The 13,007-nt window shown below is 33.9% G+C and overlaps 1 protein-coding gene across 1 annotated transcript in view; it reads right to left on the bottom strand.

Annotated features, from left to right (window-relative positions):
• Positions 1 to 13,007, bottom strand: part of SOS2 (son of sevenless homolog 2 (Drosophila)) — a 73,070-nt gene that overhangs the window by 13,432 nt on the left and 46,631 nt on the right. The window contains exons 12-16 of the mRNA XM_004681885.2: positions 12,081 to 12,203; positions 7,327 to 7,430; positions 4,973 to 5,195; positions 2,275 to 2,394; positions 1,972 to 2,134 (exon numbers count right to left, since the gene is read on the bottom strand). Coding sequence (XP_004681942.1) covers positions 1,972 to 2,134; positions 2,275 to 2,394; positions 4,973 to 5,195; positions 7,327 to 7,430; positions 12,081 to 12,203 — 733 coding nt within the window. The remainder of the gene's footprint in view (positions 1 to 1,971; positions 2,135 to 2,274; positions 2,395 to 4,972; positions 5,196 to 7,326; positions 7,431 to 12,080; positions 12,204 to 13,007) is intronic.

Raw genomic sequence — 13,007 nt, 5'->3', positions numbered from 1 at the left:
AAAAAAAAAAAAAAACGCCAATTTTTTAAAAAGTGTTTTGTCTTTTTTTCCCCAATAAAACTTGTAGAGAAGTTTTTAATATGGCAGCTCTCACTGGTATTTGATCACATTTTGTAAGAAAGCACCTTGACAAAAGTATTGAAAGTCTTAAAATGTGCAAATACTCTGACTTAGGAATGTTAGTTCTAGATGTTTGTTACAGGAAAGTAACCAAACCCTTAGAGATTTTTGTAGATGGGTATCATATGTGAAATGATTTATTACAGCAGAAATTAAGTTTCTCACACTAGAGTGGTAAATAAATTAGGGTTTGCCTATAGGACTCAAAACCATTTAGTCATTAAAATGCCCAAAAGTGGATGATTGGATTAAAAAGATGTAGTACATATATATACACAATGGAATATTACTCAGCAACCTAAAAAAAATAAACACATGCCCTTTTGCAGCAACATGGATGGAGCTGGAAAAGATCATGCTTAGTGGAATAAGGCAGAAAGAAAGGGAAAACACCGCATGGTTTTACCCATAGCAGGAGTATAATGGACCAGGTGAGAAAATACTAATAATAATGAACAGTAACATCCCAGAGACATTTTATGGGGGTGGAGTGGGAAGTGGGATCAAAAACAGTGGGGGGAAGGAAATGCACTGGGCTATGGTGATTGCACACGGGTGATTTGGTGATGGGAAGTCTATGGGGATTACAACCAAGATGGAAAAATGCACAAAATGATGTAAAAATTAGCTATTATATTATTTTTAACAAAATTTATTTTGGGGTGCCTCCCTGGTAGTGCAGGGATTAAAGTCTCAGTGCTATCAAGCTATGGCCAGCCACTACTGCATGAGTTCGATACCAACTGGGGAGCTGATCCACATGGCACAAAAGACCTCTACTGTCGTGCCCACTGCTCCCCCTCAGTAGTGGATTTCAGTTAATGCCTGTTCTGCTCCCCATTGTGTCTGGTGAATCTTCTCACACTCACACTGCTAGCCCAGTTTTATATGCATAAATAAAAAAAAATCTTTTTGGGCCCTTCCTGGTGGTGCTGCGGATTAAAAACACAGCACTGAGAAGCTAAAGCCACTTTTGCATGAGCTCGATTTCTGCCTGCCCCGGAGGTGACCACATGGCGTGGCAGACCTCTCCTGACCCGCCCGCTGCTCCCCTCAGCAGTGTACTTCGTTGATCTGCCTGTTCTGCTCCCACTCTGTCTCTGGTGAAGCCTCTAGCCGCCCCTGAGCCTCTGGCCTGTACCCCGTTCTGTATGCACAAATAAATAAATCTTTTAAAAAAAAATCTTTAAAAATTTATTTTTGAAGATAACCTAATAAAACAGGAACATGTTTATGATCAAAAGATGCAAGCCATAAAAATCTATGTACAACATGACATCAGCTTTGTAATTAAAAATCTATTTTTATTTACAAACTTCCTATACTATACTTTCTATATCTTCCAAATTTCTTTTGGCAAATTTTTATTTAAGGGTTATGACCCATGGTGGATTTCAGATCTTGCTGAAAGTATTCACATATATGAATTCCACAATTTTCTTAAGCACTAAAGATATACAATTTTATAATTAAAAAAAAAATTTAGAAAGTGTTCTCCATGTTACTCTTTTTTAAAAATTATACACCAAAGGTGATTAATTTACATACTTATTTTAAATCATTTGTCATTTATTTGAAACTATCAATATTCTATTTTAAAAATTCATTTCAGATGCCATTGAATTTAAGTTAGCTTATTAAGCAGAGTCACAAATCCCTATACTTTACTGAATCCTAATGTTTACTAGTATACATTGTTATATTTTCTAATTTTTTAGATATCACTTGACTTAAAGGAGTAAGATGGATTTACAAAGGACTTACTCAAAAAGATCAGTAGTAGAATCAATCTCTTTTACATTAATATTATTATTACCCCTGAAGAATAAGATACTTCAAACTTAAACTTACCTCAAATGTATGGTCTAATCTATACACTGACACTGAGTTTACTGCACTGACTATCTCCAATACACCATTGAAATTATTCAAATCTTGAAAAACTTGCAGAATTTCTATAATTCTACTTAGCACTGCTACTCGTTCCTCAAAATTTTCTGCTTCCACAATGCACCTAATCAAGAAAAAAAAAATTTAAGGGATTATAAAACAATTTCTTAACTTACATAGAAAAGAAATATATTTTCAGTCAGAATTTTGTTTATATATGTCTTAATATTAAGAAGTAATAAGATTGAGTAAGTAAAAACTTACTTTTCAAACCAGAGAGTAAGATTAGTGGTATGGCGAATCATTTTTAATAAATTTGGAGAATTTATTTCTTTATCTTCTTTGGTCCATACACTCCCTACAAGTTCAGATGGCTGGACTTTTCTGAGGAACAAAAATAAATGCAAATCAATTTACAAAGGATTAAGGTAAAGACTAAGATCTCCCAAAATTTAGTAAGGAAATGACAATTCAAAAGTAAATGGACAAACATACAAACAGGTAATTGTAATTCAGCAGATTAGACCCAAAGAACTAGGAACAAAAAATTCTTACTCAGGGAAAGTACACTAAAAAGTCTGACAACTACGGATATGTTAACCCAAACAGGAACTCTCCAAGAAGATATACAAGTAAAAACTGATACAATCACTTTGTAAAGCAATTTGCCAATATCTCATAATACTGAAAATACATATGTTAGATAACCCATCAATTCTATACTTAGGAATGGACTCTAGATATACAAGGTTATGAAAACACTTATAAGAATGTTCAGTGAAATATTGCTTTTGCAAGAGTGAAACATTTCAAACAACTTAGAGGTTTACAACATCAAGAGACTGTGTACATTATGGAATATTCATACAATGGAATACCATAAATCAACGAAAATAAAGCAAAGCTACATCCATCAATTTGAACAAATGCTTGAAACAATTTAAGCAAAAACAAGTCACAAGATGATATACAAGTATATCAGCATCAAAATGTGCAAAACAATGCTAAATATTACTTATTACTACCCTGTAATTTAGATAAACCATAAAACAAACAAAGGAATAGTTAACAGGATAGTGCAGGATAATGGTTATTCCTTGGGAGAAAAGAAGAATAAAGTTGGAGAGAATTACAGAAAGGTTTTGATTTTATGTGTAATGACTTTGTTGTTTATGATCCTTCACATTACTTTCTATTTATCCTGGTACATCTATAACATTTAATAAGGAATCAGACAGAAAAACAGATTAAATCACTGTATAAAGTCAGAATTACAATGCTTAAAAAACTGACCAGTAGCACGCCAACAATGTCCTACAGAGTTTGCTATTCATTTTTTAAAAGAAGTTTTTAATCAGTTGATTTAACAGTTTTGAAATAGATGTTCTATTATTTCACCAGAAATTTACTATACAAACGGTATCAATGTTTATGTATGTTAACTCTGTTTCCATAATACATACATCACATAACAAGGATATTTCCATGTTTGAAAAACAGATTCTGCTGTTATATATTATTTTTCTAATGTCCATTCATGTAACAAGCACTCTATGAGGAAATCCTTCAGTATTATTTGCTTTGTTATCTCAAAAAAATTCCCTTCTTTATTCGTACTATCTCAGTGTAAATTAAAACCACCTGGATTCCAAATTTCTTAAAAGGAAGCACAGCATCAGAGTCAGTTATTGACAACCTCTTAACATGTGTGCTAAATTCTGGATGACATAGAGCAATCCAGAGGCTCAATTCCAAAGAAGGCAATGTTTTCTCTTTGTTACCTCCCCTTTTTCTCCATTAGCACTAAATTTTATATATTCTTATTTTCCCCTGTGTAATATAGTTAAAAAAAAAAAATTCTGCTAACTTCTGGTTAGTTTTTGATGACAACAGTGGAAACTTATTTTGTGACCAGGGGAGGCTGTGACAGGTAGAACTGTTATTTGGAAGGCCTGTACTCTTCACAGGAACCTGAGTTGTAAATGAAAGAAGAGAGCTTAAGTTAGGAGTGATGAGAGGACAGAAAAGGGCTAATGAATAGGGACAGTACGGTGGTTAAAAAAAGATGCTAGAGGAAGAATTTGACAAAGATGAGAGGAAACTAGTTAGAGTAGAATAAAATGCTTGAGTTACTGGTTTTGGAATAAGAATAATTTGGAGTAATGGCACGATTCAGAATATGACTACAGGAGGTATCTGATTTGAAGTAGAGAATGATGTTGGACATTGGAAGTGATAAATCCATGCATCTAAAAGCTTAAGTTATGAATGGGTGACCTACCTGGATGTAGGGTGGTGGCAGGAATTGCTTTATATATAAAGACAATGGAATATAAATAAAAATAAGCATACTTCTACAGATTCTCTCATAAATGAAAGACAGTGGTTCTGAAGTTTTGGTTTGTCATCACACTATTTCAGAAATAATTTTTCCTTAAATAGCTAAAGATTTGATACTCATTAAAAGTATTTCAGAAATCTTTGTTACTCTAAAATGTTACTATTTGTCAAGCGTAAGCCCAGTCAAACCCCAAATTAAAATTTGATTGTACAGAATCTGAAAAAAAGATGAAATCTTATTAAATATTCTACTTATTAGCTGTTGAGAACCTTTTATTGACAATGACTGTTTAAGCTGCAAACCTTAAACCAAAGCATCTGAAGAAGTAGTAGGAAATGGGTAGATTGCCTTGAACTTGACTGCTATTTTACTACATTAGTCTTCTCTGTGTTAACTCTTTTGAAAGAGTGCTATTACATAAATTAGGCCTGAATAGTAATATGTTGTAAGACTTCTCATGCAGGACAGTCTGCAGTTAAAAATTGTGCTATGAGCTTTCCTGTAAGTCCACAAAAACAAAGTATTACTAAGCACTAGGGAATAACTTGCAAAGCATTCTGGAAATAGAAACATATTCAAAGTTCTTGAAAACAAAGCAGCAAATTAATGTAAATTGTCTACCTGTAGAGATCAGATTCTAAAAGTGTTAGCTGACGTGCAATTTCTATAGGATGAAGTGTCATGAGATCAAATGTTTCAAATTGTCCTGGTCTGCTGATATGCCACTCAATTGGTGGAGGTAGGCTTTCAAATGTAATATTATGGCTTATTCCATTTGCCTGGGCTTGTTTCTTCCTTTTAATGATTTTAGCAATTGACTCTACCCATTTTTTCATAGCTTTTCCTAGAAAAAGAACACAAACAAAAATGCTTTTTACTTAACAGACATACTTGCAAATCTTCATGTAATATTTAACCTTCACCCAGAGTCATAACTATCAAATCATAACCAGTATTTGTTTCATCTAACCCCATTCCTGTATCCTCTCCCTCTGTTATTTTGAAGTAAATCTAAAATATATCATTTATTTATGCTTGTTCAAATATATATCTCTAAACTTAGGTGTAGAAGAATAACCTAAGTGCCATTATCAATTATTAATCTCATCAAATATTTAGTTAGTGCTCAAATACCCCTGATTGTCTCAAATATTTTTGGATTATGAATGAGATCTACCAATTACACTGAGTTAGATGCCAAAAAAATGTCTCAAGTCTACTTTAATCTACTGGTTCCCCATTAGCTGTAATTTCTTCTTGCAATTTATTTGTTGAAATTGAATTATTCAATCACTGGTGTTTCTCAAGCTGAAATCTACAAATTTCATCCCTGCATCGTAAATTTCCTGTTTTTCTTTCCCCTGTATTTTCTGTGAATTAGACACAGAGAGACTTCAGCTAACTCAGGATCCATTTTTTACACAAGCACAAGAATACTTCCAGCAGGAGATATGTAATACCTAATTACTTTTATTTTTATAATGTTACTACATATTGAGAAATGGTGATACTTGATCATTTCTTCTTCCTTTATAGTTGAAATACTTCTATAAAAACTCTTCCTTATCGGAACTCTCCTGCATTGCTGGTGGGAATGCAAACTAATACAACCACTATGGAAAACTCTTTGGAGGTTCCTCAAATAGCTAAACATGGAGTTTCCATATAACCCAGCAATCCCACTGGTAGGTATCTACCCAAAAGACACAAAAACACTGATTCAAAAAGATACTTTCACCCCCCCCCAAGTTTATAGCTGCATTATTTACAATTTGAAAAACATGGAAACAGCCCAAATGCCCAAAAATGGATGACTGGATTAAAAAGATGTGGTACATATACACAATGGAATATTATTTAGTGACCAAAAAAAAGAAACACATGTCCTTTGCAGCAACATGGATGGGGCTGGAAAAGACCATGCTTAGTGAGATAAGTCAGAAAGAAAAGGAAAAATACCAAATGGTTTCACTCATAGCAGGACCAGGTGAGAAAATAATAATAATAATAATGAACAGTTATATAAAATTTATGAGAGTAGAGTGGGGAATGGGATCAAAAACAGTGGGGGGAGGAAAATGCACTGGACTTTGGTGATGGCACATGGGTAATTTGGTGATGGGAAGCCCAAGGGGATTACAACTGAGCTGGAAAAATGCACAAAATGATGTAAAAATAAACTATTATATTATTAAAAAAAAAAAAACTTTTCCACAGTGGTATAACTTATATAAAGGCCTAGACTTTAATGTAACAATTTATTTATTCTAATATGTATGTTCATTTTAAAAGCTTCTTAGAAGATACTACATAACCTAGTGTCCTCATTTGAATATATTTTAAAAATCAATTTAGTACAATAAGTAATTTTAAGGCACACATGATAAAAATATAAACATCTCAAAGTTGAAACAAGATTACTTTCTCTATTTTGAGTAAATTTCCCTTTAAAGAACAAGTAGAAGATAAAATGAGCTAGGCTTAGTTATGGTACTCTTAATTAATGCCTTAAAACAGATTAAATATAAATGTTCTTGACTCAATTGATATACATTTGACGACATATATATGTTTAAATCTTCACAACCTCAAGTTTCATTTCTTAGGCTGTGTTTGACACTTCAGATATGAAACTCCTATCATTCAAGAATTAAAAAATTTCCCAGGTAAAATAAATACCTAAAAAGCTGTTAACCATTCAAAATTGAGAATAAAATTAAAAAGAATGAGAAAACAGATGAAATTATTCATACATTTAATGAGCAAAGGAATGGCAATCTTGATGTAAGATAAACTTGAAAAGGCAAGGATCTAAGACTTCAGATGGTCTAAACATCATGTCAGTTCCTTAATGTCTATAAAATCACTCCAAGTGCTATTTTAGTTTTTAAAATAGTTTAGCTTCTTAAACGTCACACATTTAAAAGTAAACTCAAGTGTGACTTAACAGTTAATCAAACCTTTAAATAATATACCTCTTACACTTGAAATGAAGGATTCTAGTCTTTCAAGCAACTCCAAATCTCTTTCAAAGTCATAAAAATGATGTTCAACCCAATGCCGAAAAACATTTAAGATCCTGATAAAATAAAAAGAAATATTTCAGTGAAACCTAAGCATTTAATTATACTTTTTTTTTCATCTCTCTGATGCCATGATAATAGCTCTATATATAAGGGTCAACATAACACTCAGTCTCTAATTTATATTTAATTAAAACTGTAAATTCTTCAGTGACATGACAATAGGACTTAAGACTATGATTTAAAATATATACTTGAAATACATGGTTTCTATATTCAATTACCCATTTATGTTTAGGATAAGTACCTTTTCTTCATTCTTATGTAGAAAATTCATACACAGTACAGTACCAAAAGCTATCAATTTCTTAAGAATGATTTTTAATACTAAAATTTTATATTTTCCACATAAATGGAAAATCAACTTAGTTATCTGGTTCTAAATTCAAGTGCTATCATCAATTTTTATGTAAATTACAGATATGTCCATAGTTTCTTTCTTTCATTTTAAAAGAAAATATTGGGCCTCCCTGGTGGCCTAGGGGTTAACTCTCAGTGCTGCTACCACCAGGACAGCCCAGTGAAGGCAAAGCAAAGCAGCCCAAGTCCCATAACCCAGCCAGAGAGCTGACCCAGCAGATCTCTGCTGTCTCTCCCAGTGCTCCCCTTAGCAGTTTATTTCAATAGATCTGCCTGTTTGGTTCCCCATCATCTCTGGGGAATCCTCTTTCTCTCCTCATCTCTGGCCTACAGTGCATTTCATGTATGCATAGATAAATCAATCTTTTTTAAAAAAGACACATTTGATCAGGTTCTTCACAAAATAAGTATGAACAGTAATTCTTTTTTTAAAAGATTTATTTTATTTTATGCATACAGAACTGGGGTACAGGCCAGAGGTGCAGGGGCAGTGAGAAGATTCACCAGAGACAGAGTGGGGAAAAGAACAGGCAGATCAACGAAGTACACTACTGAGGGGAGCAGTGGGCGGGTCAGGAGAGGTCTGCCACACCATGTGGTCACCTCTAGGACCAGAGATTGAACTTGCACTGAAGCGGCAGTGGCTAGCTTGCAGTGCTGTGTCCTAATCCAATGTGCCACCAGGGAGAACCCTGAACAGTAATTCTTAATTAAGAATAAGTAAGAGATATTACAAAGCTCTTAGCATCATTAATCAGAAAAACAGAAATTAAAACCCCAAAGAGATGCCAATATTTACTCCACCAGCACAGTTAAGGTTAAATGCTATCATTAAGTGAAAGTAAAATATATGGAGAACTGATGAAACTCAACAAAAATAAACAACCTCAACAAAAAATGGGCAGGAGAACTAAAAAGACACTTCTTCAAAGAGGAAATGTAGATGGCCAATAAGCATATGAAAAATGTTCAACATCACTTCTAATAAGGGAGATGCAAATTAAAACCGCAATGAGATACCACCTCACCCCAGTGAGAATGGCACATCTTCAAACAACTAGCAACAACAAATGTTGGTGAGGATATGGAGAAAAAGGAACTCTCCTGCACTGCTGGTGGGAATGCAAACTAGTACAACCACTATGGAAAACTGTTTGGAGGTTCCTCAAATAGCTAAACATGGAGCTTCCATATGACCCAGCAATCCCACTCCTAGGTATCTACCCAAAAGACACAAAAACACTGATTGAAAAAGATTCCTGCACCCCCATGTTTATTGCTGCTTTATTTACAATTGGAAAGACATGGAAGCAGCACAAATGCCCAAAAGTAGATGACTGGATTTAAAAGACGTGGTACATATATACAATGGAATATTACTCAGCAACCAAAAAAACAAAAAAAAACAAAAAAAAAACACATGTTTTTTGCAGCAATGTGAATGGAGCTGGAAAAGATTGTGCTTAGTGAGATAAGCCAGAAAGAAAATGAAAAAATACCGGATGGTTTCGCTCATAGCAGGAGTATAGTGGACCAGGCAAGAAAATAATAATAATAATGAACAGCCATATACCAGAGAGATTTTATGGGGGTGGAGTGTGGTATGGGATCAAAAACAGTGGGGGGAGGGAAGTGCACTGTTCTATGGTGATGGCACATGGATGACTTGGTGATGGGAAACCCACGGGGATTACAATTGAGATGAAAAAATATGTACAAATGATGTAAAAATAAACTATTATATTATATATTTTTAAAAAGAAAGGAAGAAAAGGTTTGGCAGTTTCTTTTAAAATCACATTAACTTACGCTAACACCCAGTCATTCCACTCTGATTTGTTCATCAAAGATAGGTGAAAAATTATACTCACAAAAGACATAAAATTCAGGCATTTTTATTCACAGTAATAAATCAAAAATAAACCTTGGTGTTTTTCAGTGGGAAAATGAATAAACAAACTGGTATATTCAAATAAGGGAAGACTGCCCTCAGCAATAAGATAGAAAATACCAATACAAGCAATAATGTATTCAAAAGAATGCTGAGTGAAGGAAGTCAAATACAGGAGTATATAAAAATACATTAATAGGAAATTCTGAAACAAGTAAAATTAATACATGAAGGAAGATGGGAATTACTTTGGGTAAAAGAACAAAAATTGATTAGGATGGGTATGAAAAAATCTGGTATGACTGTAACACTCCACATATCTTGATAGGAAATTTGGGTTATAGTGGTGTATTTGTTAAAGGTCAACCAAAGTACACTTAAGATGTGTTTGATTATATACACATTTTAAAACAACAAAATATTGAACTGTTTATGATACACAAGCTAAAGTATTTAAGGAGATATGTACTTAGAATACATCCTCCATATAAGATGATGTGTGAACAAATAGAAGAATGGTAATTGATATCATCAGGGACATACAAATCAAAACAACACTGAGATAAACCACAATGAGATACCCCCTTACCCCAGTGAGAATGGCACATCTCCACACAACTAGAAACAACAAGTGTTGGTGAGGGTTCAGAGAAAAAGGAACCCTCACAGGCCATGGGTGGGAATGTAGACAGGTCCAGCTTCTATGGTAATCAGTATATTAAAAATATATCTACCACATGAATCAGCAATTCCACTCCTAGGTATCTACCCAAAAGATGAAAAAAAAAGCAAAAACAAAAACAAAAACCAATAATTCAAAGGGACATATGAACTCCTATGTTCACTGCAGCCTTATTTATATAGATAAAATATGAAAACAGCCTATGAGCCTAATGACAGACATAGGAATTAAGATGATGCGGTGTACACACACACACACACACACACACACACACAGGAAAACTATTCAGCTATTAAAAAAAAATTAGGATGGGCTCTCCCTGGTGGCGCATTGGGTTAAAGCACAGCACTAAGAAGCTTAAGCCACTTCCGCATGAGTTCGATCCCTGCCTGTCCTGGAGGTGACCACATGGCGTGGCAGACCTCTCCTGACCCGCCCGCTGCTCCCCTCAGCAGTGTACTTCATTGATCTGCCTGTTCTGCTCCTCACTCTGTCTCTGGTGAATCCTCTCACCCTCCGCATCTCTGGCCTGTACCCCAGTTCTGTATGAATAAATAAATAAATCTAAAAAAAAAAAAAATTAGGATGAAGCCCTGCCCTCTGCAACATGATGGAACTAAAGGAAATTATGCTAAGTGAAATAAGTCAGAAAGAAAGACAAATACTAGATATGCTCATGTGAGGACAATAACAAAACAGAGGAACAGGTCAAAGCAAACCTCTGAAATCTGACAGAAGAACTTAAGCTACTAGATTAGGAGGGTAAGAGAATTTGGGTTAAGTGAAGAGGGAGCTCAATATACTATGATGGAAAATTTTCTGGTGCTTTGGTGATGGGTGTTGTGAATGTGCATTTACTGATATGTTAACATACACCCCTGAAACATATACAGTGTTGTAAATCAATGTTACCTCAATAAAAATAATTTTTAAAAAAGAGTAAGTGAGAAACTTATGATGAAGTAAGTAGAGGCCCTCCCAGGTGGTGCAACAGGTTAGGATGTAGCACTGCAAGCTAGTCACTGCCGCTTGAGTGCAAGACCGATCCCCAGGCCTGGGATGTGATTCTACATGGCGCAGCAGACCTCTCCTGACCCTCCCGCTGCTCCCCTCAGCAGTATACTTCGTCCATATGGCTGTTCTTTCCCCCACTCTGTCTCTAGTGAAGCCTCTCACTGCCCCTGCTCCTCTGGCTTCTACCCCAGTTCTGCATGCATAAAATAAAATAAACCTTTTAAAAAAAAAGTAGAGTAAAATATTAACAGGAGGTGGTAGACTTATGGGTGTGCACTATAATATTTCCTCGAATTTTCTTTATGTTAAAAATTTTGGAAATTTTTGGAAGTACTGGGAAAAGTTATTTTCATTATAAAAGTTACTATCACTGTTAAAAATCTGTCACTGCTTATAGGAGAGATTTAACCATTTCATTTGAATTTTAAGTTCACTCTCATATTCACCCTATTTCAAGCAGTTAATCTCATCTTAATCTGTAAGCATAATATTTCACATGCCAAAGTTATCTAATGCAAACAACACAGCATATTTTAATTAAATTTTTTCAAGATATTTTAAAAAAGCTTCACACAGAATTTGAGAAGTTTAACTGGTTATGAAATTAACAATACCTACATCTGAGTTAAGAGATAATATGTTTTATGCTATGTATTAAAAATTAAATGGCACATAAAAAATATAATATTCAGGCCAAACCTAAGTTGTACTGGTTGGACGTATTCCTTGCGAAATCTTTTAAGGTCTGCACTGATTGGTTGTTCACCTTTCTCTACTGCCAATTTATCTGCTTCAGTAGGTTCTGGCTCTGGGATTTCAAATCTAAGAAGAAAAGCACAGTGAGATACCTTTTTTTATACATAAATGAAAAAGGACTTAAAATACAAAAGGAAAATATTTCAACTAAACAACCTTCTTTTCTACCTCTTAATATCAAAGTGCAGTTACTGATAAGTTTTCATAAAGTGCTACATACTACAAAAAACTGCCTTTCAGCTGTACTGTACTAAGTTTTCACAGTCTTACTTTTATTAAAAAAACAAAACAAAGTTTAGGAACTAGTACTGATCAACATGAGAAAGGTAAATGGAAAATATCCAAGAAAAGAATCTACGCAGAATATAACCTTATCAAAGAACATAGTGGAAACAGTTTATCTAATACTTTGTTCTTAATATTTATTCAAATAGAAGGTGGCATGTTTTCTGAAATAAATGAATATAAATACAAAGGGAAGAATCTAACTGAATTTAAAACAATCTCTAAATAACACACCTGTGTGAACAAAGTAAAACTCAAAGATTAAAAAAAAAAAGCTTGCCCACGCATCGGAAACAGCTAAAATGTAAGACTAGCTTATTTTGGATATGGAAATACAGCAAAACACACATTTGTTTGTAAAATCAGTTTCAGAGAACAACAGAGTGATAGAAGTCAAATTCTGGTATCAAATAGCTTTTAAATGTGAAACAAAAACTATTTTGAATCCCAGCTACCATAATTTAATCTATACAGCATTCAAAATGCCACCAATATATTCAATAAAAAAGAAAAATTCAATATAAAACTTCATTCTAAAATTTAATCATAATAAAATTGTTGATATTTTCAAGGCAATTAATGATA

The sequence above is a fragment of the Condylura cristata genome, unplaced genomic scaffold (genome assembly GCF_000260355.1).
Source record: "Condylura cristata isolate star-nosed mole 26May11 unplaced genomic scaffold, ConCri1.0 scaffold00013, whole genome shotgun sequence".
Lineage (NCBI taxonomy): Eukaryota > Metazoa > Chordata > Mammalia > Eulipotyphla > Talpidae > Condylura > Condylura cristata.
This window is presented reverse-complemented; position numbering and strand designations above follow the sequence as displayed.